Source organism: Anolis carolinensis, chromosome 2, assembly GCF_035594765.1.
Source record: "Anolis carolinensis isolate JA03-04 chromosome 2, rAnoCar3.1.pri, whole genome shotgun sequence".
In the NCBI taxonomy this organism is placed as follows: domain Eukaryota; kingdom Metazoa; phylum Chordata; class Lepidosauria; order Squamata; family Dactyloidae; genus Anolis; species Anolis carolinensis.
In genome coordinates, this window is record NC_085842.1 from 160,401,635 (window position 1) to 160,429,261 (window position 27,627).

The following is a 27,627-nucleotide window of genomic DNA, read 5'->3' on the forward strand; positions in this document are numbered from 1 at the left end:
CTACAGATATAATTTTGTGGGTCATTACATGCAAATCTTTTTGTTAAGCTGTTACAATTTGTTATACAAGCAGCAGCATACCAAGCAATTGGTCGTATCAAATCTTCTAAGAGATGAAACTCGACTTCTATGAAAACTGTGGATGCACTTTTGGCCAAAGACCTCCAGGATATATGCCCTTTTCCCATCACAACTATGGACATGTTTCCAGTTAGGAATGAAAGGCAAAGAAGGCTGCAGTGGAATTTCAAGAATGTATCTACAAGTCTATTAGAATGTATTTTAATGTTTATTAAAACAATGAATATTGCTAAATAAACTTCTTTGCAAGAAAAATAAATACATTTAAAGAGCAGTCCAAGATAATTTCAATGCAACGGAAGAAGAGATTTTCTCTTTCAAGTACAAAGTGAAAGGTTACCCATTCCACAGTCAAAACAATCAGAAAATGTTGGATGCTCACAGTGGTAGTTCTGCTAAATATAGCACGGGTATTTATCCAATTTCTGTAATGCGAAATGCGTACATAGACTCCTGGAAATTTGGGTCGGCCACAGCCAACACCATAGCTGGTGATTCCTATCAGGTAAAACTTTTTTTCATTTGGAAAATAGCACATCAGGGGTCCACCACTGTCTCCCTGGAAAATGAATGAGACAAAGGAGTTGTGATCATTATATTTTGAAACTTTTGGATGCAGAAGGATTTTGACCCAGTAATTCTGACACACCCATTATGAATTGTCCAAAGACGTAGATGAATCTAGAATGCCAGAATTAGGAAGTCCTGTATGTTATGACATGTACAGTGCAATTCCATAGATGTCTATTAAGAAGCCTCACTGTATTCAGCCAGATAAGTGAGTACAGGGTTTCCGTCTTAACATGATCAACAGTATTCTGGGAATTCCACCTGAATGCTAAATACACTTATCATAAAATTCAAGCTAAAAAATTATCAATCCTACATTATGAATCATAACGTCATCAGCCACCCCAAAACTGTGGAATGACCTGACAGAAGAGCTCCGAAGATTACGTGAACAACTGAAGACCCATGCCCCCAGCAGGCCTAACCAGTCAGTTTTAACTTTTTAAAATCACATTCTAGGTTTAACACGTTCTGTGTTTTAACTTTTGTCTCAGGAATTTTAATGTGTGTATTAATATATGCTTTTAACTATGTATTAATATGTGGTTTTATAGATGTTTAACTATGTCGTGCCCTGCCTTGAGCCAAAAGGAGAGGCGGGTAATAAAAATATTTTTATTATTACGCCTACTGTTGCTGCTGCTGCTACCGCCTGCAGTCCCTTTCAAAATTATCAGTTTGGCATGGAACTGAAACAGTATCCCATTAGCTATTACTAAGGGGACATCTACAAAGACACTATAATGTTCGGCATACACTGTTTTCACTGCGCATATTATTAGATTGCAATGTCAGGAACTGATTCAAAGTCAGAATAGTGATTACACTGAACACAGAACATGTTCACAGTCCACCTCTCTTCACAGCCCTCCTCCTTTCCAGGAGAAATGTGTATCAGAGGAATATGAGATGGGAAAGAAAAAAAGTGACAGTTAAAAGCAGAGGTAATTAATAATCCCAGGAAATCAATTATACCCCCCCCACCCACCCACCCACCCTACTGCCAGCCATGCCCTTGGTTTGTTTTTCAGCAGCCCTCACTTCCGGATTCTTTAATGCAGTGTAGCATGGGCAGGTAGCTACATACAGTATTTTGTGGGCCTGATTTCACCCTGCATCTGGGATATATTCGGATCTGCTGCAGCACATTTTATGGCTTAAGACTTTCCTTTCACTTTTCAAATGCATTGTATTATCTTTAATCAAGCTGCATATTGGTGGTGTGTGTTTCGTGGCCACTGCAATTTCAAGTAATCTCATAGCTGCTTTGAATAGTCTATACAAATGATCTTCATTTGAAGTGCAACTATATGTGGTGATGACACCTAGTGTCAATATGAGAAAACATTTTAATTTTACCATGACCCTTCTGATAATTCATTTTGCTACACAAATTGTTTTCAACTAATGTCTATTTCTCATCTACTATTCTCAGTTAACTGGTATAAAACATACTTTAAAATGGAATTTCATATATTTTACCTGGCAGCTATCAACCTCTCCACCTTCAGAGCCAGCACATAACATATTCCATGTTACTGCTCCTGCATACCAATCATATCTGTTACAAACTTTTGGTGGAATAACGTTCACCTGAGCTTCCTGTAATATGTATTTTGCTTTGCCTGTAATGAAAACATAAAATATTACTCTTGACATCCACATTTTAAAATAATTTCATAAAAAATTACACTGAAATTATGGATAATCAAATGACTTAAGCTACCAAATGTGTAACAACTGCCTTAAATGATCTTGCAAAACATGGCAATAGCTAGAAAATTAAAAGAGTTATAAACTGATTGAGTTACACTTGATTATTTGAAGACCGAACTGAACTTGCAAAATATTTTATCAATAATATTCAAGTTGGAGTACAAATCCATTTTTCCAAGCTGTATTTTATTTATACTTTCGTCGTCGTCTCATTCGTTCAGTCGTTTTTGACTCTTCGTGACCTCATGGACCAGTTCATGCCAGAGCTCCCTGTCGGCCCTCACCGCCCCCAGTTCCTTCAAGGTCAAGCCAGTCATTTCAAGGATACCGTCCATCCATCTTGCACTTGGTCGGCCTCTCTTCCTTTTTCCTTCCATTTTCCCCAGCATCATTCTCTTCTCCAAGCTTTCCTGTCTCCTCATGATGTGGCCAAAATACTTCAACTTTGCCTCCAATATCCTTCCCTCCAGTGAGCAGTTGGGCATTATTTCCTGGAGGATGGACTGGTTGGATCTTCTTGTGGTCCAAGGCACTCTCAGGATTTTCCTCCAGCACCAGAGTTCAAAAGCATCTATCTTCCTTCGCTCAGCCTTCCTTATGGTCCAGCTCTCACATCCATAGGTTACTATTGGGAATACCATTGCGTTGACTATGCGGACCTTCGTTGCCAGTGTGATGTCTCTGCTCTTCACTATTTTGTCAAGGTTGGCCATTGCTCTCCTCCCAAGAAGTAAACGTCTTCTGATTTCCTGGCTGCAGTCTGCATCTGCAGTGATCTTCGCGCCTAAAAATATAAAGTCTGTCACTGCCTCCATGTTTTTTCCTTCTATTTGCCACTTGTTCCGTCCCCCAGGACGATGGTTTGCCTTACCTATTGGTCGTTTGTTTGTTTTCCCTCCTTTACATTTTGTTTGAGCCTCTGGCTGCAAAAGCCTAGGAAAAGTGGCTTGGAATCTGCAAGAGCTGGCTGCAGTTTTCTTTGCAGTGATTGGTCAAAGAGTGCAACATCTTAGGACCGCCCTTTTTACCAGGGTCTAGTCTCCATTTTAGAGTTTCATTCTGGCTATAGTCTTCCAACGTGCTGGAGCTGTGCAAGGCTAACTGGGACAAATCATCCTCAAAACCAGGCCAATCTAAGCCTATCCAAATTAGATAAGTATTGAATTATACTGATCTGGAATAGGAATTCTAGTTAGAGGAGCAGGGTTATTCCATCGCTTCTAGAACTAATCTTTGCTGTAAAGATAGGGAAGAAAAGAGTTTCTCCTTCTAATATAGACAGCGTGATTAGGGTATAGTGGTTTTATAATCACCTTTGCCTTCTGGAACCAGGGATAATTCTGCAACTAAAACCTATGGAAATTTGTTTCATTTTCTGCAACTTTAAGATCTGTGCCAGGTTTACAACCTTGTATGAATAAACATCCTTTTTGAAGTTATCCAGACTCAGTCGTTCAATATCTATAGGACAGCTTATAGGGATTTGCAGTTCGCCCGGATAAAGGACAGCACGTTTCAGTTTTATAGTTTTTTATTGTCCGGCGGACGGCACAGTTTTGAGGACGATCAGCGGTTTTTCCGCTTGAGCTAGCTTGCACGGCTTATAGTTTTTTATAGTTTAGGAAGTTTAGTATAGGCCGCGGCTTTTCCGCCTGAGCTCAGTCTGCATACCTAAAGACTCTACCAGCGTCTGAGGCAGTGGAGCCCGCTCTCAGACCTGAAGGAGTCAAATAGTGGGGCTCTATTTCCTTGCTATTTGGCTCGCGTGTGCGCACGTGGCCCAGTGGCTTTCTGGGTTTGCACAGGCTGTGCAGTTCCCAGCAACGTCCAGGGCTCCCTCGGCGGTAGACCTCGAGCCGCGGAGCACCAGCGACAGTTCTTTGGCTGGCTCTGAGGCGTGAAGCCCACCAGAACCAGGCTAGAACCTGGACAGGCCTGGCAACGCTGCTGCGAGTTCGGCCGGAGCACTCGGCCGGCTTCGACCTGCCTCATCGTCCTGCGGTGGTGACCTGCCTCATCGTCCTGCGGTGGTGACCTGCCTCATCGCCTGGCGGTGGTGACCTGCCTCATCGTCCTGCGGTGGTGACCTGCCTCATCGCCTGGCGGTGGTGACCTGCCTCATCGTCCTGCGGTGGTGACCTGCCTCATCGTCCTGCGGTGGTGACCTGCCTCATCGTCCTGCGGTGGTGACCTGCCTCATCGTCCTGCGGTGGTGACCTGCCTCATCGCCTGGCGGTGGTGACCTGCCTCATCGTCCTGCGGTGGTGACCTGCCTCATCGTCCTGCGGTGGTGACCTGCCTCATCGTCCTGCGGTGGTGACCTCCCTTCACAGCGGGGAGGAGGCGTCTTTTCTCTCCTCCTTTCCAAAGCCAGCCTCGGTGCTCCTTCGGCGGCAGGCCTCGAGCCGCAGAGCACGAGGTGCTTGAAAATTTGGCGAAGTCGCCATTTTGGCAGTTTACGTCACTCGGGCAAGGGAGGTATCAAGTGGCAAGTTGCTGTCAGTTGGCATTTTGCAGCTTGCCCACTAAAATCTGGCGCCAAAGGTCACAATCTTTGTAAAGTATAGTTACTTAGTGATATGTATTGCTATGGTTAAGTGTTGTGCATTGTATTATATATTGCATTTGCTTTTATTGTAAATTTACTTGCTGGTATGTTGTATTTGCTTTTGTTGTAAATTTACTTGCTATTAAGAATACATAATGTCTATGCAATTTCAAGATGATACAGATGGTATACCTCCTTCTGAGGCTGAAAGTAGGAATGAAAGGCCCCAAAGGATAAAGCACCCTTCAGCCAAGATGCTAGCCCATCTAATAGATGAAAAGGAGTTCCTCCATGTGAGGTTAGGTTCGGCATGGGAGCGAATTGTAACATTGATGGACAGAATTGAGAGCTTGGGTATTACAAGGGTGCCATCCATATTACAGACCGACCTTGAAGAGACCTTCGGTCTCTGGAGGGGTTTGGTGTCTAAGATAGTCCAGGTCCTCGAGCGCATTAACGCCAAGGATTCAGAGTTAGAAATAGTGAGTGTCTTAGCTGACACTAATGAGAAAGAAAATAAGGTGAGGGCAATTCTAGATGCCTTGGAATTTAGTTCTCCACCTGTTAATCTAAGGTCTGAGCCAAAAGGAAATCAGTCTTCCTTATGCAGCCATGAGACCAATCTTTTAAAATCACCTGCTGTGGCACTTAGTCTTAAGTCCAACCGCTCTAGCCAGGTATCTAAACTAAGGGAGTGTGCATCATCTAAACATAGCCACTCTAGCAAGTCTTCTGCTGCTGGGAGTGCCATCTCTTCCCTAGCTGCCTTGCACATTAAGGAGGCTGCACGTCTGGAGCTAAAGAGCAAGGTAGCGGGGGCGGAGGCTGATGCTAAGGCAGCTGATCTCACCCTTCCCTTTAAAGAAGAAGAGCAACGACTGCAAAGCAAAATGCAAATAGAACAGGCCCAAAGGCAATGTGAAATAGAAATGCTTAGAATAAAGATGGATGCCGCAGCCAAAAGGGTAAGGGCTGAGACTTTGGCCAAGGCCCTAATTGAGCCACTCACAGAAGAAAATGTAAGCCAGTTACCAATACAGGATCCTTCTGCCAAAGTGTTTGCGCACCTTGGCAGCATGAACAGCCAGTTTTCGGATGAGGAACAGGGAGACTTCTCTCCTTACCCAGAGCAGGGCCCCAAAGTCACTTTTGAGTTTCCTGCAGAGCAGAGCGTCATAGCGGGGAGCTCACCCTTGCTCGAGCTACCTGTGCCTCCTGCTAAAACCCTAGGTCAGTCAATCAGGGCCTCAAGGCCGAGTGCTAGTTGGCCCCTACAGACAGCTGCACAGGGAACCATCGATTCGTCAGTGGTCGATGTCATCCCTCCAAGAGGCCAAAGGTTGACGCAAGGTACACGGTGGGAGTCCACTCCACAACAGCAAACTCCTCAATTGTTCCCTTCGACGCCAGAGTCCCAGCTTGTCTCCATCATCAGAAGCCCCAGAAGAGATCTTAAGGACAAGGGTGTCGAAAAGTTTTCGGACAAGCCTGAGGAATTTCTTCTCTGGAAGGCCACCTTCCAGAGAGCAATCAGAGACTTAAAGTTATTGCCTGAGGAAGAACTGACTCTTCTGGCTGCATGGTTGGGCCCAGCCTCATCCTCACAAGTTAAGAAGATCTACGCAGCCCACGTAGCCGATCCCGACAAAGCCCTGGAAAAGGCCTGGGCCAGGTTGCAGCAGAGGTATGGGGCCAGCACAGAGATTGAAGCATCTCTTATGGACAAGCTCCAAAGGTTCCCAGCTTTAAAACTCAAAGACTTCAAACTCTTGTGGGACCTTAGCGATCTCCTTACGGAATTAGAGTCGGCCAAGGAGAATCCAGAACTGCCCGGTTTGAAGTGCCTCGATCAGCACCTGTCCCAGAGGCAGATCTTGACCAAGCTGCCCTTCACTTTGCAAGAACGCTGGGGACAGGAGGTCTTCAACTACAAGGAGGCCCACTCCCAGGCATACCCTCCATTTTCTCATTTGGTCCAGTTCATCACCAGGGCGGCCAGAGAAAGGAATGATCCGCAGACGGGCCTCCCCACCTTATACCGAGGGACCCATCCAGGGAAGGCATCTGAAGTGGACAAGAAACCACCTAGAGAGGCCAATAGACCTGTCAGCGTAAAGGCAGTCGAAACTCAGCACAGGGCCAACGAATCCAAGTCAGAGGTGAAGGAGGTGCTCTGCCCCATTCACCAAAAGCCTCACAGTTTGGCCAACTGCCGGGAATTTGGCAAGAAGCCTTATAAAGAAAGACAACAGATTGTACAGAAGCTGGGCATATGTTTTAGGTGCTGTGGAGCAACTCCTCACTTTGCATCCAACTGCAAAGAGGACGTCAAATGCGCAAGGTGTAACAGCCTTAAGCATTGCACCGCGATGCACAACTCTGACGCTGTCTCCCGCGCCAAAGGGGACACGTCTTCCAAAGAAGGGTCATCTACTGAAGCCACCAACATGCAGACCGCGTCACGGATGCAGGAGGATGCCCCATCGGTCGCCTGTACTGAACTATGCTCTGACGTGCACCAGTTCAGAGTCTGCCATCCCATCTGCCTAGCAGATGTATATCCAGCCAGAAGACCTTGGCTTAAAAAGAGACTTTACGTGGCTTTGGATTCACAAAGCGACGCCTCCCTGGCGACTCCAGAGTTTTTCCAACTGTTTGACATAAAAACCCAGACGGTCGACTACACCATGTCCACCTGTGTAGGGAAGAAGAAGTTGCAGGGTCGCATAGCATCCGGCTTTGTTGTCTCCTCTTGTGACCAGAAGAGACTGTTCGAGTTACCAGACCTCATTGAGTGTTCCTCTATTCCCCGGAACAAAAGGCAGATTGTAACTAGAGAAGTTGTGGAGGCTCATCCACACTTGCGAAGGCTGAAGAACGCCTTACCTGCTTTCCGTCCAGATGTGGACATTGCCCTTCTGCTTGGTGCGGACTGTCCGAACTTGTTCTATGTGAACGACCAAGTTAAGGGACCTCCAGGGGCGCCCATTGCTCAGCTGCTACCACTAGGCTGGACAGTTACAGGCCCAGTGTGCATAAACAAGATGCACCCACCATCGTCGTTGGACTCCAATCAAGCACAGGTGCTTAAAGGTGGACGTCCTACACTTGTGCGCAGTTGCCTAAGTCACATCTCAGTCTACTGCCAAGCAATAACTCCAGAGTATTCCTCCATCTTCAAAGTCTCTGAGAGAGACGAAGCCACAGCGCTCTCGAAAGATGAGCAAAGGTTTTCGGACATTATGAATGCTCAAGTCTCACGAAGTGCAGAGGTGAAAGCCTGCAAATCAACCACAGAAATCAAGATGGGCCAAAGATCTTGCCTGGAACCACACCGTTTTGAACGTTTTTCGGAGTGGCACAGTCTTCTTAGAGCAGTTGCTAGGCTTATACATCGTTTAGCTTGCAAAGATAGTGAGCCTTTACAGGTCCAAGATATGATAAAGGCTAAGAGCGTCATATTCAAGTCAGTACAGAGATCTGCTTTCAAGCAGGAAATAGCTAGGCTAGAGCAAGGGCTCAACATCCCTAATCAAAGTCTTCTAAATGAGTTAAACCCATTTCTAGACAAGGAGGGTATTTTGAGAGTTGGAGGAAGGTTAGCCAAAGCTAAACTCAAGGCGTGCATAAAAAACCCCATCATCATACCCCCTAATAGTCACACTGCATTGCTGCTCGTTCGGCATCACCATGAAAGGATCCATCATCAGGGTAGAACTCTAACTGAGGCAGCCCTTAGAAATGAAGGTCTGTGGGTAGTTAATGCCAAAAGGTTGGTCAACAGTTGTATTTTCAAATGTGTTAAATGCAGGCGCCTTAGGCGAAACTGTCAAAGTCAGTTGATGGCAGAACTACCTCAGGATAGGACTTTGACAGACCCACCCTTTTCCCATGTGGGAATCGATGTGTTTGGTCCTTGGGAGATTGTCACTAGGAAAACCAGGGGTGGTGTTGTAAATAACAAGAGGTGGGCAGTTTTGTTTACTTGTTTAGTAATACGAGCTGTCCATATAGAAGTCATAGAAGGGATGGACACTTCATCATTTTTAAACGCATTGAAAAGGTTCATAGCCCTCAGAGGGCCAATTAAGTCAATTCGGTCGGACTGTGGCACCAATTTTGTAGGTGCGACCAAAGAACTCAATTGTGTGTCTAGGTTTGGGAGAGACCCAAAGGTTCAGAACTTTACGAATACTGAACAAATTATGTGGACTTTCAATGTTCCTCACGCCTCCCACATGGGTGGTGTTTGGGAGAGGATGATTGGTATTAGTCGCAAAATCCTTAATGCCATGCTTTTGAGTCATAGGTCATTGACGCATGATGTTTTGGTGACACTTATGGCGGAAGTTACCGCAATTATCAACAACCGGCCGCTGGTTCCCCTTACCAGTGACCCTGAGAACTTACAACCACTGACTCCTACACTTATTTTGACACAAAAGGTGCCAGGATGGAAGGACATCATGTTGCCAGTTCCGGACGGAACTCACCGTGCCCTGTGGAAACAGGTGCAGTCCTTGGCCAACCACTTTTGGAAAAGGTGGAAAGCTGAGTACTTAAGCCAGCTTCAAGCTAGAAGAATCTGGCAAAGCCCACAGGACAACATTGAGGTTAACAACGTTGTGTTGTTAAAGGACAAAGACTTGCCCCGCCATGCATGGCCCATGGGCATTGTATTAAAGACCTTTCCTTGCCCGGACGGTAAGGTCAGGAAAGTTCAATTAAAGACTTGCAACAGAGGCAAAGTGTCCATTTTGGACAGACCAATTAGTGACCTCGTGTTGCTTATTGGAGATGTTTAAAGTTCTAGTGTTTGTATTGTTGTGTATACAAAGGTGTTTGTATGTTTTTGATTGGTAAATTCCCACATCCTGGGAATTTAGCGGGGAGTGTTCCGTCCCCCAGGACGATGGTTTGCCTTACCTATTGGTCGTTTGTTTGTTTTCCCTCCTTTACATTTTGTTTGAGCCTCTGGCTGCAAAAGCCTAGGAAAAGTGGCTTGGAATCTGCAAGAGCTGGCTGCAGTTTTCTTTGCAGTGATTGGTCAAAGAGTGCAACATCTTAGGACCGCCCTTTTTACCAGGGTCTAGTCTCCATTTTAGAGTTTCATTCTGGCTATAGTCTTCCAACGTGCTGGAGCTGTGCAAGGCTAACTGGGACAAATCATCCTCAAAACCAGGCCAATCTAAGCCTATCCAAATTAGATAAGTATTGAATTATACTGATCTGGAATAGGAATTCTAGTTAGAGGAGCAGGGTTATTCCATCGCTTCTAGAACTAATCTTTGCTGTAAAGATAGGGAAGAAAAGAGTTTCTCCTTCTAATATAGACAGCGTGATTAGGGTATAGTGGTTTTATAATCACCTTTGCCTTCTGGAACCAGGGATAATTCTGCAACTAAAACCTATGGAAATTTGTTTCATTTTCTGCAACTTTAAGATCTGTGCCAGGTTTACAACCTTGTATGAATAAACATCCTTTTTGAAGTTATCCAGACTCAGTCGTTCAATATCTATAGGACAGCTTATAGGGATTTGCAGTTCGCCCGGATAAAGGACAGCACGTTTCAGTTTTATAGTTTTTTATTGTCCGGCGGACGGCACACCACTTATCAATAGGTGTAGTTGCCATGATCTTGGTTTTCTTGACGTTTAACTGCAACCCAGCTTTAAAGTTGTACAGTGGGATAAATATGTAAATATTTCCTGCCCACAATTCTTAGGGTGTATTTAAGGTCAAAAGAATTGGGAGGGGCCTACGGAAACAGCATGGAAAGAGGTGGGTGAATAGTTTTCCTGGTATCTGGGGAAGGAAGGCCAAAAAAAAATATGTAAAATGGACGACTCCTATTTTAGTTACAAACATCCAACTTACAAATGACTCATAGTTAAGAACAGGTGAGACAAGAGGAAGTGAGAGAAATTTACTCCTCAGAAGGAAAATTCACTCCTAAAAACGTTATAGGGAAAAGGTGTCTCCACTGAAGCTTTCTCACCAATCCTTGTTCCCACAACAAGTCATTTTTGTCCCTGGACAGAGATGAAATCTGAATAGAGGCACAGATAGCAAAACAACAACAAGGATGTTAACCCTTCCCTACGCTATCCAAAGCTTTAAAAAAAATTGGCTGGAGTTACACTTTAAAAATGTACCTGTTCTGATTTACGTACAAATGCAACTTAAGAACAAACCTATCTTGTTTGTAACTTGGGGACTGCCTGTATACAGTTAAGAAGGTGAAAATGAGAAATTGGTCTGGGGTGGCAAGAGAAGCAATCCACCACAGATAAACTGTATTGTTAGATTTTTTTGTAACATACTTAGGGAAAAAACATCAGATTGAGTATGCCAACTTTTCTTCCTCAAGCAAACATAATTTAGGATTGACTAACAAAGTAGCCAACTCTGCCCAATGGATATTATTACTACCAAAAATGCTATTTTCAAAGATAGTAATGACAATTATGTTCAAAAAATTGTCCATTTAACTTAAACACTAGTTTCAAGTCCCAACTTGGGAACCTGTGTCTTTCTGGGGAACTCTTCAAAGTTACATTTTTGAGAAATTATTTTATATAAAAATAACTCGATAAAGGCTCTTCCTCAAACTTCAACACCATTGATAAAGCTCCTACCTATCTCTTTAATATGTCAGATCTTAGCCCCTTCAATCAGTGGTTCTCAACCTGTGGGTTCCCAGATGTTATGGCCTTCAACTCCACAGGTTGAGAACAACTGCCTTAAATGATCTTGCAAAACCTGCATTATAGTTACAGTAAATGGGCCGGCAGAATGTTGGATAAGTGAATATGTTGGATAATAAGGAGGGATCAAGGAAAAGCCTATTAAACATCAAATTAGGTTATGATTTTACAAATTAAGCACCCAAACATCATGTTATACAACAAATTTGACAGAAAAAGTAGTTCAATACGCAGTAATGTAATGTAGTAATTACTGTATTTACAAATTTGGCACCAAAATATCACGATGTATTGAAAACATTGACTACAAAAATGTGTTGGATAATCCAGAATGTTGGATAAGCGAATGTTGGATAAGCGAGACTCTACTGTACTTTCATAATTTGAATATCTTTGGCCCTTTACCACTTAACCAATGTGCTGGTTTTAAAAATAGTTAATCTGGTCTGGCTGAACTATTTGCAATTATGTGAATTACAGATAATACTCCAATATTTCCGGATGTAACTTTCATTTCATTCCGTTCCATTGTCATCTACAAAGTTCATGCTCAAGAACTGCACAATTAGGTTACAAAAAATCATTTCAATTTTTTAAACATTTAAAGTAAATTTACGATTTTGTGTTGGACCTCATTAATAGATGCATTCATAGCAACCCACAGGCCATGGGTTAGACAAGCCTGCTGAGTGCCTTCTATCCCACTTTCACCGGATGACACAAATATGCTTATCTGCAATGCCTCACTGTCTTTGAGCAGTATGTTTTTTACATATGTTTTTACATCATATTTCATGCCTCTTGATCTGCTTCTCAGCCATTACTGGGCTTTCTAATTAGAATAATAGAATCATAGAATAGAGTTGGAAGAGACCTCATAGCCATCTAGTCCAACCCCCTGCACAGAGCTGTCCTTAGGTAATTCCCCCCCGCCCCCCGGCAGTGCGGGGGGCGGGGCCAGGCAGGGGCAGGACCAGTATGTCTGAGAAAAATATGCTTCCAATCTTCCAGTTGTTGGGAATACCATGACAGAGGACCCCACATAGCAACTGATAGGGATGCCCATGCTGAAATCCTTTTACAAGTGTTGCTTCTCCTCTTTGCTAAGTAGGAACGCTGGGTGTTACCTAAACTGTATTGCTTGAGGACTTGTCTCCTGAGTCTGGCTGCGGGGGGAGGGGGGGGGAAAAAAGGCCTGGAAAGGAGGAGAAGGAGGAGGGGTGGTGGCGCCATCCCCCCGGGGCCTCAACGGCACCCCGGGATGATGGCGCCACAGGCAAATGCTTCCCTCGCCTGGCGGTTGGACCGCCTCTGCCCCTGCAAGAAGCAGGAAATAGCATTCAAAGCACCCCCGACAGATGGCCATCCAGCCTCTGCTTAAAAGCCTCCAAAGTAGGAGCCTCCATCACACTCCTGGGCAGAGAATTCCACTGCCAAACAGCTCTCACAGTTAGGAAGTTCTTCCTGATGTTCAGGTGGCATCTCCTTTCCTGTAGTTTAAAGCCATTGTTCCATGTCCTAGTCTCCAGGGCAGCAGAAAACAAGCTTGCTCCCTCCTCCCTAAGACTTCCTCTCACATATTCATACATGGCTATCATGTCTCCTCTCAACCTTCTCTTCTGCAGGCTAAACGTGTCCAGCTCTTTAAGCCGCTCCTCATAAGGCTTTTTACTCCTGACCCTTGATCATTTTAGTTGCCCTCCTCTGGACACATTCTAGCTTGTCAACTGCGGTGCCCAGAATTGGACACAATATCCCAGGTGAGGTCTGACCAAGGCAGAATAAAGGGGGAGCATGATTTCCCTGGATCTGGACACTATTGATGCAGGCCAAAATCCCGTTGGCCTTTTTTGTGGCTGCATCACATTGTTGGCTCATGTTTAACTTGTCCATGAGGACTCCAAGGTCTTTTTCTTTTATTTCAATTTATTTAGTAAATATACAAATCTGCATCAGAGAAGTGGTACGCATGTGTCTCATGGATTTGCAGGAACCTGAAAAACTTTAGAAAATGAGGAGCTCCAACAGATATAACAGAAAAAGAATGTGGACTCCTGCACTTGAGATGGCAGACTGCTCCTTGTGATAGTCTGAGAATGCAGCAAGTAAATCTCTCTTTGGGAATTTAATAGCTCCCTAAACATTTGTGTTCAACCATTGTTTAGTTATTGCTATGAAACAGTAGTACATGTATGCATAGTAAAGATTTGTGATATCTCTATATGAGCTCTATGAATTTCTCATTTAATAAAAATTTTCTTTAAACTTTAAAAGATGGATTATTGTTACCTTTCTCCTTTTCACTTCCCCATCCGCTTATGAAACATGGAGTTTCGAGAGTTATCAAACGAGGACTACTAGATATGCAGATGGGCTGAATACGGTCACTGAATATGACAGATGTCTGTAATTTCATCAAGGCAATATCATTGTCATAGGACTCGTTCTTGAAGTTAAAATGGACCAATATAGCTCTGACCAGGCTCTTTACAGTGTAAGTGTTATGGTTATAAAGATCATGCAAACCAAGTACAACTCTCCAAAAATGTGGATCCCTAGGGAAGAATAAAAACTGCTTAAAAATCAACAATTACTACATCCCTTATTGTTATGTCAGATACTTTGTAAGTCATCACAAACTTCACAATCTGCAAAACATTACATATGAAGCTAGACTTAAATCAGATTCAAGAATTTACTTCAAATAATAAAGGTGGAATCCCATCAAGGCAAATGCTTCAATAATATAGCAGTCTTTTCCTATGTATATAGCTCAATGGAAAATAACTCTTCCACATGAAAAGTTTATTATAACCGGAAATATTTTTTTTCCAGAAGCTAGTATATCTATATCAAGAGAGTATCATATTCATGGTTGACTGACATCACAAATGTTTAGAGCAGGCAACATGAATTTTATGTATTTTGAGGCTTTTATTTTTAATTTCTTGAGCAGCAACTGCTTTTTGTACCATGTAACCATCCATCTTTTCATAATATTTTATAATTGATATCCTTTTCCCCAAATGGCATGAAACTAAGTGTAGCTGCATAAAACAATGGTAATTGTTCAAAATAGCAATAAAAAGATGCATGCCACAAAAATAACATAATATTCTTCAGATGCTATGGAAGTCACAACTTGTAAAATGAAAGGCAAATTGGAAGTCATAGCTATCTCTTGTGGCAGTAAGGCCCATAGTTTAATTATACACTATGTAAAGAAGGACTTTCTGTTACTTGTCTTTAATCTGTTTCACAACCCATCTTCAGATGATCTTGGACTCTAGTATTGTGAGACAAGACATAAAAGTTTCTCTTTATCTACTTTCTTCTCACCATGTATAATTTTATATACATCTATTATGTTTCCCCTTACCTTTTTCTAAGCCAGCCTTATACACTTTAACACAAGCAAACTTTGGAAAATCCTAAAGAAATTGATTGTCTTTTCCCTCATTCTGCAGCCAAACCTAAAGAACTCAGCATCCAGATCTTGAATGGAAACAAATTCTAAAATCAAGTCTAGAGGTTAAAGGTAGCAACCAGTAGACCTTTTCCCCCACTATCATCTGTAAATTAAATCAAAGAAATGATGTGGAAGGTATTCCAGTGATGGTATCCACAGGACCAAAGAAATGAACTTTCCATTTCCAGAAGCACGTGCCTTTCTACAGTCTGAGATTAATGAGGTTGTATTAAACAATCAACAAACAAGATGTGCAAACACCTACTTTGTGTCCTACAGCAATGAAAAAAGTGTGTATCCAAGACTGCATCTCTTTGCTTCAATATTACAATCCAGAGTTCCTTCAGAAGACATTACTGCCCATAAACATTTATAGCTGATTGAATCTGCAGGATGGTTTACTACTACGCCACTTTAGAACACTCATCACATTTATATTTGAGTTTATCTATATTAATTATTAGAATTTTTTCATGTCAGGAGCAACTTGGGAAACTGCAAGTCACTTCTGGTGTGAAAGAATTAGCCGTCTGCAAGGACGTTGCCCAGAGGATGCCCAGATGTTTGATGTTTTACCATCCTTGTAGGAGGCTTCTCTCATTTCCTCGTATGAAGAGCTGGAGCTGACAGAGGGAGCTCACCCACTCTCCCCGGATTTGAACCGTCGACCTGTTGGTCAGCAGTCCTGCCGGCACAAGGGTTTAACACATTGCACCACCGGGGGCTCCATTATTATAAATGGGGGGAGCTTTGCCTCCATGCAGTCCCTGAGGTAGGATCATGCATCAGATTTTATATTGTAATTGGCCCATCTAACCCTTTTCTTCCTGTTCTACTTTCCTGGCTGCCTTACCATGAAGTATCCTTCTTTTCAGCGAAGAGTGGCGTAGGCAGACCCTCTCATCGAAAGGGAGGGATGAGCTGTGGGTTGTATTTGCATAATTCTCCCAACAGTTAGTTAGGAATCCCAATGACATATCTGTTTTTTTTCTCTTTGGATTCTAAAGTAGGAAATTAAATTAATTCATTAAATACATTCTGGTTAAGTGCTTATGGTTATTACGTTTTCTGCAATTTATTCAACTAAAGGAGTCTCTCCTCCTCTGGCTAGGCAACATTTAAATTGCTTAGACCTCCAACCTTCCATAGAAAACTGATTTTTTTTCCTGTTGCCATACTCCTCACTGACTGGAGGGATTTCTCCTGGCAGGTTCGTCTTTTCCTTTTTCAAACTACCTTTGTCTAACATTTTTCTTACCACAAACTTGTTTTTATATTCTAAGAATCTCCAGACAGTGCTTTCTTTGCCTTGGCTTCTACGTTTTACACAAAGTTTCTGGTTAACCACTTTCTCCTTCCCCCCCATCCATTTCAGTTTTACTCAAGTGTTCTTTATCCCTAGTAATATCTGATTTCTGACTACATAAGAACATTGTCTGCCTATACAGATATCATTTATATTCAGATTTTACCCATGTAAAAGATAACAGATATCACAAACAACATATTTTCTTTCTGATGAGCTTAGCATAGGGCAATAAACACTGAGTAGGAAAAAGCTGATTGATATATATGTAAAAATACTAATTATTTATATATTTCCAAACTACATTTTAGGAAAATAATTTCATTTCACCAAAATTTATAGAAAAGAAAGTTACCTCCATTTCATAATACAGTGTGCTGCTGTCAGCACAGAATCATTGTTAATTAAAGATCCACCACAAACATGGTGATATCCAGTACCGAATCGGTAAACCTGAAGACTAACTTGCCATGGCCATGCTCCAATTTGAGCATCATGGCCACCTACAATCCGAGGCTTTGTTTTGAATTCCACAGCAGGGCGTAATCCACATTCTAGAAACAAAAAGATATATAGATGAGATGGAATTGTAGTAAGGGTTCCATCAAAAACACAACCTGTATTCAAGAACATACTTTCAAGTAGGTCCTAAAAAAGATTGCTTCAGACTTATTAATTTGTCACAACAATTCTGTTACTAGACTGTTTTCTCCTGGAGAGATTACGCAAGCCTAACAAGTATGAATCATTATCAGAAGCTGATATGAAAGTATAATCTGGCCTGTTACTCAGGGTAAGATCATATGATTTATTGTTAAATCATATGATGCTACAGGCGCTGAGGGGCGCACCCTGGGACCTCAGGGCCAGCCTGCCTGCCTTTCTTCTTCCTTCCCTGCTTCCTCCCTCTGGTCTGGAAGGAGGGAAAGAAGGACGAAAGGAAGGAGAAAAGAAGGGAGCGAGGAAGATGCATATTATTATTGTTATTATTACAAAGGCTGGATGGCCATCTGTTGGGGTGCTTTGATTGTACTTCTACTGCATGGCACACACATTTCTCGGGGCTCCACAGGAAACTGTTGCTTCAAAAAGGGTTCCGCAGCTGAAAAAGTTTGAGAACCCCTGATTGAAGGAATCATCTTAATATGGAGACATTTTACTGGTACAGACACATCTAAGCCAGTTTACATGTAATATTCCTGGCTTTATAAAGAAGCTAGCTGTGCCCGGCCACGCGTTGCTGTGGCAAAGTATGGTGGTATGGGAAATAAAGTATTGAGGAATTGGTGGTAGTTAAGGTCAAGGGTAAAGGTTTTCCCCAGACATTAAGTCCAGTCGTGTCTTACTCTGGAGGTTGGTGCTCATCTCCATTTATAAGCCGAAGACTCCTCCAAGGTCATGTGGGATGACTACATGGAGCGGCGTTACCTTCCCGCCGGAGCAGTACCTATTGATGCACTCACATTTGCATGTTTTCGAACTTCTGGGTTGGCAGAAGCTGGAGCTAACAGTGGGGGCTCTCTCCGCTCCCCCAATTCAAACCTGTGGCCTTTCAGTCCAGAAGTTCAGCAGCTCAGCGCTTTAACACGCTGCGCCATCAGGGGATATTATTTCCTAAAGGTTGTGAATATACAATATTTCTGATTGGTTTTTTTTGTTTGTTGGAGGCAAGTATGAATGCTGCAATTAGGAAAAATGATTAGGATGTAATGGCCTTGCAGCTTTAAAGCCTGGCTGTTTCCTCCCTGAGTGAATTTTTTATTGGGAGGTGTTAGCTGGCCCTGATTGTTTCCTGTCTGGAATTCCCTTGTTTTCAGAGTGGTGTTGTTTGCGATATTTTATGTGCTTGTACTGTCTGTGGCTCTGAGAAAACAGAGGATTTTCCAGACTTTGATGATGGGAATACTTTGTTGGGAGGTGTTAGCTGGCCCTGATTGTTTCCTGTCTGGAATACCCTTGTTTTCAGAGTGATGTTGTTTGCGATATTTTATGTGCTTCTACTGTCTGTGGCCCTGAGAAAACAGGATTTGCCAGACTTTGATGATGGGAATACTTTGTTGGGAGGTGTTAGCTGGCCCTGATTGTTTCCTGTATGGAATTCCCTTGTTTATTTACTGTCCTGGTTTTAGAGATTATATTGTTCTGCATTATTCTATCCCAGTAATTATTTCATATTAAAGAAGAATCTCACTTATCCAACATTCGCTTATACAATGTTCTGGATTATCCAACGCAGTCTGCCTTTTCATAATCAATGCTTTTGTAGTCAGTGTTTTAAATTCATTGTGATATTTTAGTGGTAAATTTGTAAATACAGTACAGTAGAGTCTCACTTATCCAACATAAACGGGCCGGCAGAACGTTGGATAAGCGAATATGTTGGATAATGAGGAATTAAGGATAACCCTATTAAACATCAAATTAAGTTATGATTTTACAAATTAAGCACCAAAACATCATCTTAGACAATAAATTTGTCAGAAAAAGTAGTTCAGTACACAGTAATGCTATATAGTAATTACTGTATTTATGAATTTAGCACCAAAATATCACGATATATTGAAAGCATTGACTACAAAAATGTGTTGGATAATCCAGAACGTTGGATAAGCGAGTGTTGGATAAGTGAGACTCTACTGTAAATACTACATAGCATTACTGCGCATGGAACTACTTTTTCTGTCAAATTTGTTGTATAATATGATGTTTTGGTGCTTAATTTGTATAACGATTACCTAATGTGATGTTTAATTGGCTTTTCCTGAATCCCTTCTTATTATCCAACATATTCACTTATCCTGCCGGCCTGTTTATGTTGGATAAGTGAGACTCTACTGTATATTTCTAATCTTATATTTGCTCAGAACTGGATTATCTGAGGCCCCTTCTTCACAGCTGTATAAAATGCACACTGAAGTGGATTATATGGCAGTGTGGAGTCAAGATAATCCAGTGCAAAGCAGATAATATAAGATTATAAATGGATTATATAGCTGTGTGGAAGGGCCTTGAGTCTACACTGCCATATAATCCAGTGCAAATTAGATAATCTGTGGAAGAAGCCTAAGTGAGGCCTAAATCTCCCTGTCCCCTAACTGAAACCTGGCTGTCCCTTGGTTGCTAGGCAACCAAGTGGGCAGAGATTAGCCCTCTAAACTGGCAGCAATTGGATAAAAAAAATTATTGCTCTCCCTCTAATTAGGACTTTATTTTTCTTTTCTTTTTGTTGTATCAACCTTGAGGCGTGGATGATGGGTTGTGTTGTCAAATTTTGAGGTTGGGGGGCCTGTACTTTTGTTGTTTTGTGAATTGCCGTGATGCCATCACTCTTTTATATATATAGATAAGTTACAGATCTGCACACTCCTCCCCTACCTTTTTGTTTCTTTCTTATGAACTACAGTTCTTAGTTCTGTGTAAAACCAGGAAATCAGTTTATTATCAATTTATTAACCAGAATATTGAGTCAACATCCTGACATTGAAACAAAAGGTCTTTAATCAGATCTACAAGAATGTCAGAAATAAGCAAACCAAGAGATCTTTGTGTTCAAAAATAAAAGGAAAATGTTAGTAGAACTTTAATGTTTGAACAGGCCTTCAGGGGAAATTAAAATTGTAGATGGTTTGCAGGTCTCTCTAGCTCAAAGAATATGGGAACTTGGCTCCCAATGGGGTTAATTAATGATTTTAAATATGAATGTTATATTTGTAAATAGGGTTTTAATCACTGACAGTTTTAGATAATCAGGTCGCTATAAGGAATTTATTAAGTTTTAATCTGTTTTAATTTTTACTTTGTATGTAGTAATTGTTAGCCGCTTTGAGTCTTGCCTTGGCACAGTATAAAAGCATGGAAAAGTGACTCAAACAAATAAATAGTAAAGTACAACTCAGGATCCCTCAGAAACCAAAAGACTGAAAAATGAAATGAATTTACCACTTGTACAAAGGGGGGAAAGTCAACACTTCCAACTTTACATCCAGGGCAGCCAAATACAAGCCTGCTCCCTCCTGCCTATTACATCCCCTCACATCTTGATATAGGGCCCTCATCATGTCTCCTCTCAGCCTTCTTTTCACAGGCTAAACATACCCAGCTCCTCATAGGGCTTGACCTCCAGACCCTTGATCACCCTGTCTTCTCCCATTTTCAGATGAACATCGACATCTCATCCACACTCCTAGGATGCGGATCAACGGCTACAGGAAAGTAGATTCTTACTTTCCTATAGGGAAGTAGATAAACTACAGGAAAGGAGATTCCAACTGAACATTAGGAAGAACTTTCTCAGGGTGAAAGCTGTTCAGCAGTGGAATTCTCTGCTGCGGAGTGTGGTGGTGGCTCCTTCTTTTGGAGATTTTTAAGCAGAGGCTGGATGGCCATCTGTAGGGGGTGCTTTGTATACAATTTTCCTCCTTGCAGGGGGTTGACTGGATGGCCCACAAGGTCTCTTCCAACTCTATGATTCTAAGATAACACTCCTCTAGTGATGCCACTGCTTGGGGCGTCTGGTAGTTTCAGTTTAAAACATCTAGCGTCGTGGCTCCCAAATTTTGATCCGCAGATATTCCCAGAACATTTGATAATGCGCATTATCTGCTTTGAACTGGATTATTTGAGTCTACACTGCCCTAGTTCAAAGCAGATAATCTCGATCTTGTACAACAGTGTAGATGGGGGCTGAGTCAGCGATGGCTTCTGGGAATTGTAGCCCCAAACACATGAGAGCCCAAAGTTTGGGAATAAGGGTGGGTTCCGACCGCAAATGGGGTTCCGAAAAAATGGGAATGTAAAGCTCCGTCCCCGCGCTTCTTTGCTCGCGCAGGCGCAGTTATTCCCGCCGCGGAGGCGCGCTAATAAGCAACGAGTCCCAGTAAGGAGTCTACTCCTTCGACGCCTGCCGTCGGACTCACTTTCTGTTGAGGTCACTGGTAACGACGATACCTCGCTCAGCACTACCAGCGCCCAAAATGAAGCGGCAGCAAAGCCAAGGTCCCACCGCATTGCCCGTCGGAGGGCACACACGAGTGAATTGAGGCCCGCAGCACCTCACTCTCCCTCGCCCGCCCTCCGCCGACGGACAGAAAGGCCGTTGGGCGTCACCTGAGGGGAGCTCGAGGGAGGTGGCGCGGCGCTTCGTCTCGTGCCGCTCTGCCGTACGTCACGGTTGGAACGCTCCCTTGCTGTTGGAAACTTGGCAAGTGGGGTTTATATATCTGTCCAGGGTGGGAGAAAGAACTTTTCTCTGAGGCAAGTGTGAATGGTGCAATTGGCCACCTTGATTAGCATTACATGATCTTGTAGCTTCAAAGTCTGGCTGCTTCCTGCCTGGAGGAATCCTTTGTTGGGAGGTGTTAGCTGGCCCTGATTGTTGCCTGTCTGGAATTCCCTTGTCCTCTGATTTGTTCTTTATTTACTGTTCTGATTTTAGAGGGTTTTTTTAATATTGGTAGCCAGATTTTGTTCATTTACATGGTTTCTTCTGACAGACTACACAGAGAAGCTGTTGAAATCCACAAGCATGTGGACAATTTCAACAGAAAGGAGGTCCCCATTTCAGTATTATTGAGGAGATGCCACCTGAATGCAACCACACCCTTCATAATCTATGCCTGCCATTTCAGGAAGGCTTTTGATTATGTCCACTGAGGTATCGCCATGCCTTTACCCTCCTCAGCAAGAATCACCAACAACCACCACAGATCTCTTCTTGTACCTCAGGGAGGTACAGGAGCCCTTCCACCAACACTGCTGAGCTTTCTGAGGCTGGTCCAGGACATGTCTTTGTAACTTCAGAGGTAGAGAATAATTTCTGATATTTCTGTGTGTCACATTCTTTCAAACATTCGCTTCTTCCTTTGGTTGCCTTCCTCATCCCTTGGCACATCCTTTCTATGTTCTTCCTGAAGAGTGCTCCGCTCTGTCTAAAAACAATTAATCTTCCCTGATTATTCATAGCAAGGGGTTAGACTGGATGACCTTTGTGGTCTCTTCCAACTCCGTAAGTAGGATTCTATGATGATTTTAAGTGGGCATCAAACTCTAGTACCTTCTCTTTCAACAGAACAATCTGTTTGCAGATACTGCGTGATGATGATGATGATGATATAGATGATGATGTTTCCAACTCCTACAACTAGCCACCACATCTTCAAACTGGAAAACAAACCTTGCATGTAACTCTTAAAAGAGATACATACATTTTATTGATTAGCCTATTGAAAGTATCAAAACATTTGACAAACACATTTAACACATACGACATACAACCCACATTACAACCAAAGTTAAAATAAACAAACTGTTAACAAGGGGTCAAAATCTTGAAACAGATCAAATATCTGCATCACCCCTACAATTTACACCAATCGACTACAAATATACAGTTCTCAGAGTTACTTTAAATAGAAAAGGGGTCATTTTGTATGTTATTTTACCATTCTGGCTGGCCAATAAACCTTGTATGTACAGTAGAGTCTCACTTATCCAACATTCGATTGGATTATCCAATGCAGTCTGCCTTTTAGTAGTGAATGTTTTTGTAGTCAATCTTTTCAATACATTGTGATGTTTTGGTGCTAAATTCGTAAATACAGTAATTTCTATAAAACATTGTTATGTATTGAACTGCTTTTTCTGTCAAATTTGTTGTAAAACATGTTTTGGTGCTTAATTTGTAAAATCATAACCTAATTTGATGTTTAATAGGCTTTTCCTTAATCCCTCCGTATTATCCAACATATTCACTTATCCAACGTTCTCCCGGCCCCATTAATGTTGGATAAGTGAGACTCTACTGTGTATTACACCGCATTGCAACAGCTCCATCACTTGTCTCTTGATTTGCTGAGGTGGTAACTCAGCACTCCAGGCTTCACCCTCATACTCATCCTGCTAAAGCCTCAAACAGAACGCTTCTGTTTATTTACCCCCATTCTCAAACATCTCTTCCAAACTAACAAAACACGGAGAGCAGCCACATAAAGCTAGGGACTGCCAGCAAAATTTAACCAAGCCATGTGGAAAGGGACTCATGTACTCTCAGTGGACATGTCATCTCATAGCCTTCTTAGACAGAATACAGAATGCTTAATAATAATAATAATAATAATAATAATAATAATAATAATAATAATAACAACAATAATAATAATAATAACAATAATACTTTATGGCCCGCCACCATCTCCCAAAGGGTCTTGGAGTGGCTTACATAAGCACGTAATAGTGCAATAAAATACACAAAATACAGTAAAACAATAGCAATGACAATTTACATGAAACAAATATACAATAAACAGCATATAAAATCCTTGTTAATTAAATAAGATATTTAATAAAACTCAACTTTCGCAGAATACACACAATGGTGGTGTTAAGGCTACATACATTTGAATCCCGCTTTGAATCCCCAATGAGGGAAGAAAGCTGGATATAAATAAATAAATAAATATTATAATAATATATTTGAGGGGAGGGGATTCACCAACATTTTATCCCAGAACTTTTAAGCTGTTACAGATGTATCAATTTTTGAGGTACACATTGTATGTCTTGGGGTACATATACTGGACAAGCCACAGGTAATGTTAAACTGTATTTTTACATGACATACACAGCATTACATTCCCTGTCTTCTTTCCATCATGCTTCAATAGGTTCCTTTCATAAAAAGCATTTCCAGTGAACCAGTAACCTAGTAATGTGGTTTAGAGAGCCCACACAAATCTTAAATTTTCACTTAAAATATGAGGGTCTCTCCAAAAGTATTGCACAACATTAAAAAAAGTTATTCTACATCTTTGCTATTTGCTGAGGGCACAGAGGAATCCTTCCCACTTTCGTTCAGATTGAATTCAACCCACACCTGCATACAGCGCTGTCATCGCACTCCTCCAAGATGTTTGCTGCTCTTTAGATCCATCAGAGCAACGTGCTGTAATTGATTCCTGTTTTGTGAGAATGAGACAGTCGGGAACATTGACAAGACTGAGGAAGGTGACACTGCCGATCACAGTACTGTTAGTCGCTGGGTGCGCAGGTTATCTGGTGAAAAAAGGCATGTTCTTTTCAGGATGCTCCACAAAGCAGCAGACCATACACCACACAAACTGACAATGTGGAGCATGTGAATGACATGGTTAAGGCTGATAGGTGCATAACTGTTAAAGAAATGTCACATCAACTGGACATTGGGGAAGCAAGTGCGTGCAATTGAAGAAAGTCTGTACAAGGTGGGTCCTGAGGAAGTGGACAGATGCAAACCAGGAAATCTGAAAATCCGCATTCAGCGAACTCTTGGCTCAGTATGAGAATGATGGAAACATTTCTTTCAAAAATCATGATGGGAGATGAAACACGGTCACACCATTTTGAACCAAAGACAAAGAGACAATAAATTAAGTGGCATGTGAGCTGATACTGTGAGGCATACAGTCCCAAGGTGGTGTCAGGTTGTTGAAAGGGATGGGGACTATGTGGAAATGTGACATTTCCCCCCCTATATATCAATATACTGTATAAATAGCAAAAATGTTGAATAAATTTGATTTTTTAAAAAATGGTGTGCATTACTTTTGGAGTGACCTGAAGAGCAAATATATGTGGCATGATCTGTTTACAAATCCTTTTGATTTTAGCCTTTACAATATCTAATCTAATCTATCTAAATCTAATCTATCTAAATCTAATCTAAATCTATAATAAAAGCAAAAACCCATATGTGTGTATGTGGCACAGATGTCTGCTCGCACAGACAGCCTCCACAAACAGGCTATACTTCCCAGGGTTAAAAATCTCTTTTCCACTGACACTGTCACTCTTTTCCACTGACATTGTCGTTACAATGAGCGCCATGAAAATGCAGCCCAAACCATGCCAATGTCCTTCCCAAACACTACAGCCCACCATCTAAGGCAGGGGTCCTCAAACTTTTAAAGTGGAGGGCCGGTTCATGGTCCCTCAGATTGTTGAGGGGCCGAATTATCATTTGGAAAAAAAAAACCGAACAAATTTCTATGGACACTGCACATATCTTATTTGTAGTGCACCCCTCCCCCCCCCCCGACAACAATTATTTATTTATTTGCTACATTTATACCCCACTCTCTCTCACCCCGAAGGGGACTCAGAGCGGCTTACAAGTTGTATACAATATATTATATTATTAGCATAGTACAATATTAGCATTACATATTAATATATTGTACTATACCACTATACTGTAATATTATTGGTAATATTATATTTAATATATAATATATAATTAATATTATTATTATTTTGTGTCAGGAGCAACTTGAGAGAATTGGCCGTCTGCAAGGACGTTGCCCAGGGGACGCCCGGATGTTTTGATGTTTTTACCATCCTTGTGGGAGGCTTCTCTCATGTCCCCGCATAGAGGGAGCTCATTCGTGCTCTCCCAGGGTGGGATTCGAACCTGGCAGCCTTCAGGTCAGCAACCCAACCTTCAAGTCACGAGGCTTTAATCCACTACGCCACTGAGGGCTCCAATTAATATTATTATACAATACTATTATATTGTACTAGCTGTGCCCAGCCACGCGTTGCTGTGGCAAAGTGGTGGTGGTATTGGTTAAAAATTGTTGTGTAATTTTTATTTGACGTTATTTGTATTTTTTAATTAATTTTATTGTAAGTTATCTTTTTATTTATTATATTTTATTATTTTCTTGTATAATTTTTAGTTATTTTTTGTTATTATGATATTTTATTGTATTCATTTTTTAGTGTTTTTTTTAGTGTTTTTTATTATTTTTTATTGGGTTGCTAGGAGACCAAGTTGGAGGAGCTTAGCCTTCTAACTGGCAGCAATTTGGATAAAAGCAATTATTCCTCTCTCTCTAATTAGGACTTTATTTTTCTTTTCTTTTTGTTGTATCAACCTAGAGGCGTGGATGATGGGTTGTGTTGTCAAATTTCGAGGTTGGGGGGCCTGTAGTTTTGTTGTTTTGTCGGTCGCCGTGATGCCATCACTCTTTTATATATATAGATAGATTATTATTATTATTAGCTGCCCTGAGTCCCCTATTGGGTGAGAAGGGCAGGGGTAGAAATACTGTAATAAATAAATACGTATTATATTGTATTACATTATAATATTATTATCAAGATTATATGTATACACAATATATTATATTATGATCATAGCACAATATTAGTAAATGAAAGAACAATACAATATTTAAAAATAAAAACAGTTTTAACCAACATACTGTAAACCTTTCAGGATTTCAATGGGAAGTGTGGGCCTGCTTCTGCCCAATGAGATAACCAAGTTAAGTAGGATTGTTGTTGTTGTGTGCCTTCAAGTCATTTCAGACTTTGGGCGATCCTAAGTCTAAAACTGAGAGCGGGGGCCAGGTAAATGACCTTGGAGGGCCGCATCCGGTCCCCGGGCCTTAGTTTGGGGACCCCTGATCTAAGGAATGCTTTTATTTGGGGACAATTTCCTCCTAGATTTTGCTTTTTCTTCCACCACAGGCAGGCATCCCAGGGTTCTCCATTGCTGTGGCATTTGCATGGCCCCGCCCACTGCCCTTTCCTTTCCAATCTCTCTGCATAACAAACAGAGCACAACTGAGCTGCAACTAAACTTACTGGAGGAGTTTAGGGATTGACTCCACATGGTGGAAGTTGTAGTTCACCCTGCATCAAGTCAGAGCACTGTCACTCCTACTGGGGAATATACAGGAGTTGTAGTTCACCTACACCCAGAACACTATGAACCCAAACAAGGATGGGTCTGGGCCAAACTTACCATGCAGACCCGATATGCCCAGATTTGACTACTGGTGGGTTTGGAGGGGAACTGGACTGGAAGTTCAGGAGTAGTAGGTATTAAGATTTATAGTTCACCTGATATGAATGAGCATCACACTTGGCACACAGAGCCCCCATAACCAATACAACATATTGGATAAGTTTGGGGGAAATGGAGTTCACCTGCAACCAGAGAAACACTGACCCCCACCGACAATGCACTAGGAGCACACTTCACATAGAGAAGCCTCATGACCTACTGAACATACTGCAGGCATTTGTGGGAAGGGGCCTTGATTTTGGGAGTTGTAGTTCACCTCCATCCAAAGACCACTGAACCCAGCCAATGACGAATCTAGACTTGCCACACAGACTGAACTGGGAACACAGACTGAATATTGCCTGCTGTGACTACTGATAGATAGGGAATCTGGAAATTGCAGT

The 27,627-nt window shown here is 41.9% G+C and overlaps 1 protein-coding gene across 2 annotated transcripts; it reads right to left on the minus strand.

Annotated features, from left to right (window-relative positions):
• Positions 1-242: 242 nt before the first annotated feature.
• Positions 243-25,436, minus strand: LOC103277763 (transmembrane protease serine 12). 2 transcript variants are annotated; one of them, XM_062970974.1, is made up of 6 exons: positions 22,451-25,436; positions 21,315-22,325; positions 16,754-16,952; positions 13,913-14,178; positions 2,134-2,276; positions 243-640 (listed from the first exon to the last, which is right to left on the minus strand). In XM_062970974.1, exons 2-6 carry the CDS (start codon positions 21,403-21,405, stop codon positions 311-313), a joined length of 1,029 nt encoding a protein of 342 aa, XP_062827044.1. In that variant the 5' UTR covers positions 21,406-22,325; positions 22,451-25,436; the 3' UTR covers positions 243-310. The 2 variants fall into 2 exon arrangements, with proteins under 2 accessions (XP_062827044.1, XP_062827043.1); XM_062970973.1 differs by having other exon boundaries at positions 21,315-25,436.
• Between the last annotated feature and the right edge of the window lie 2,191 nt (positions 25,437-27,627).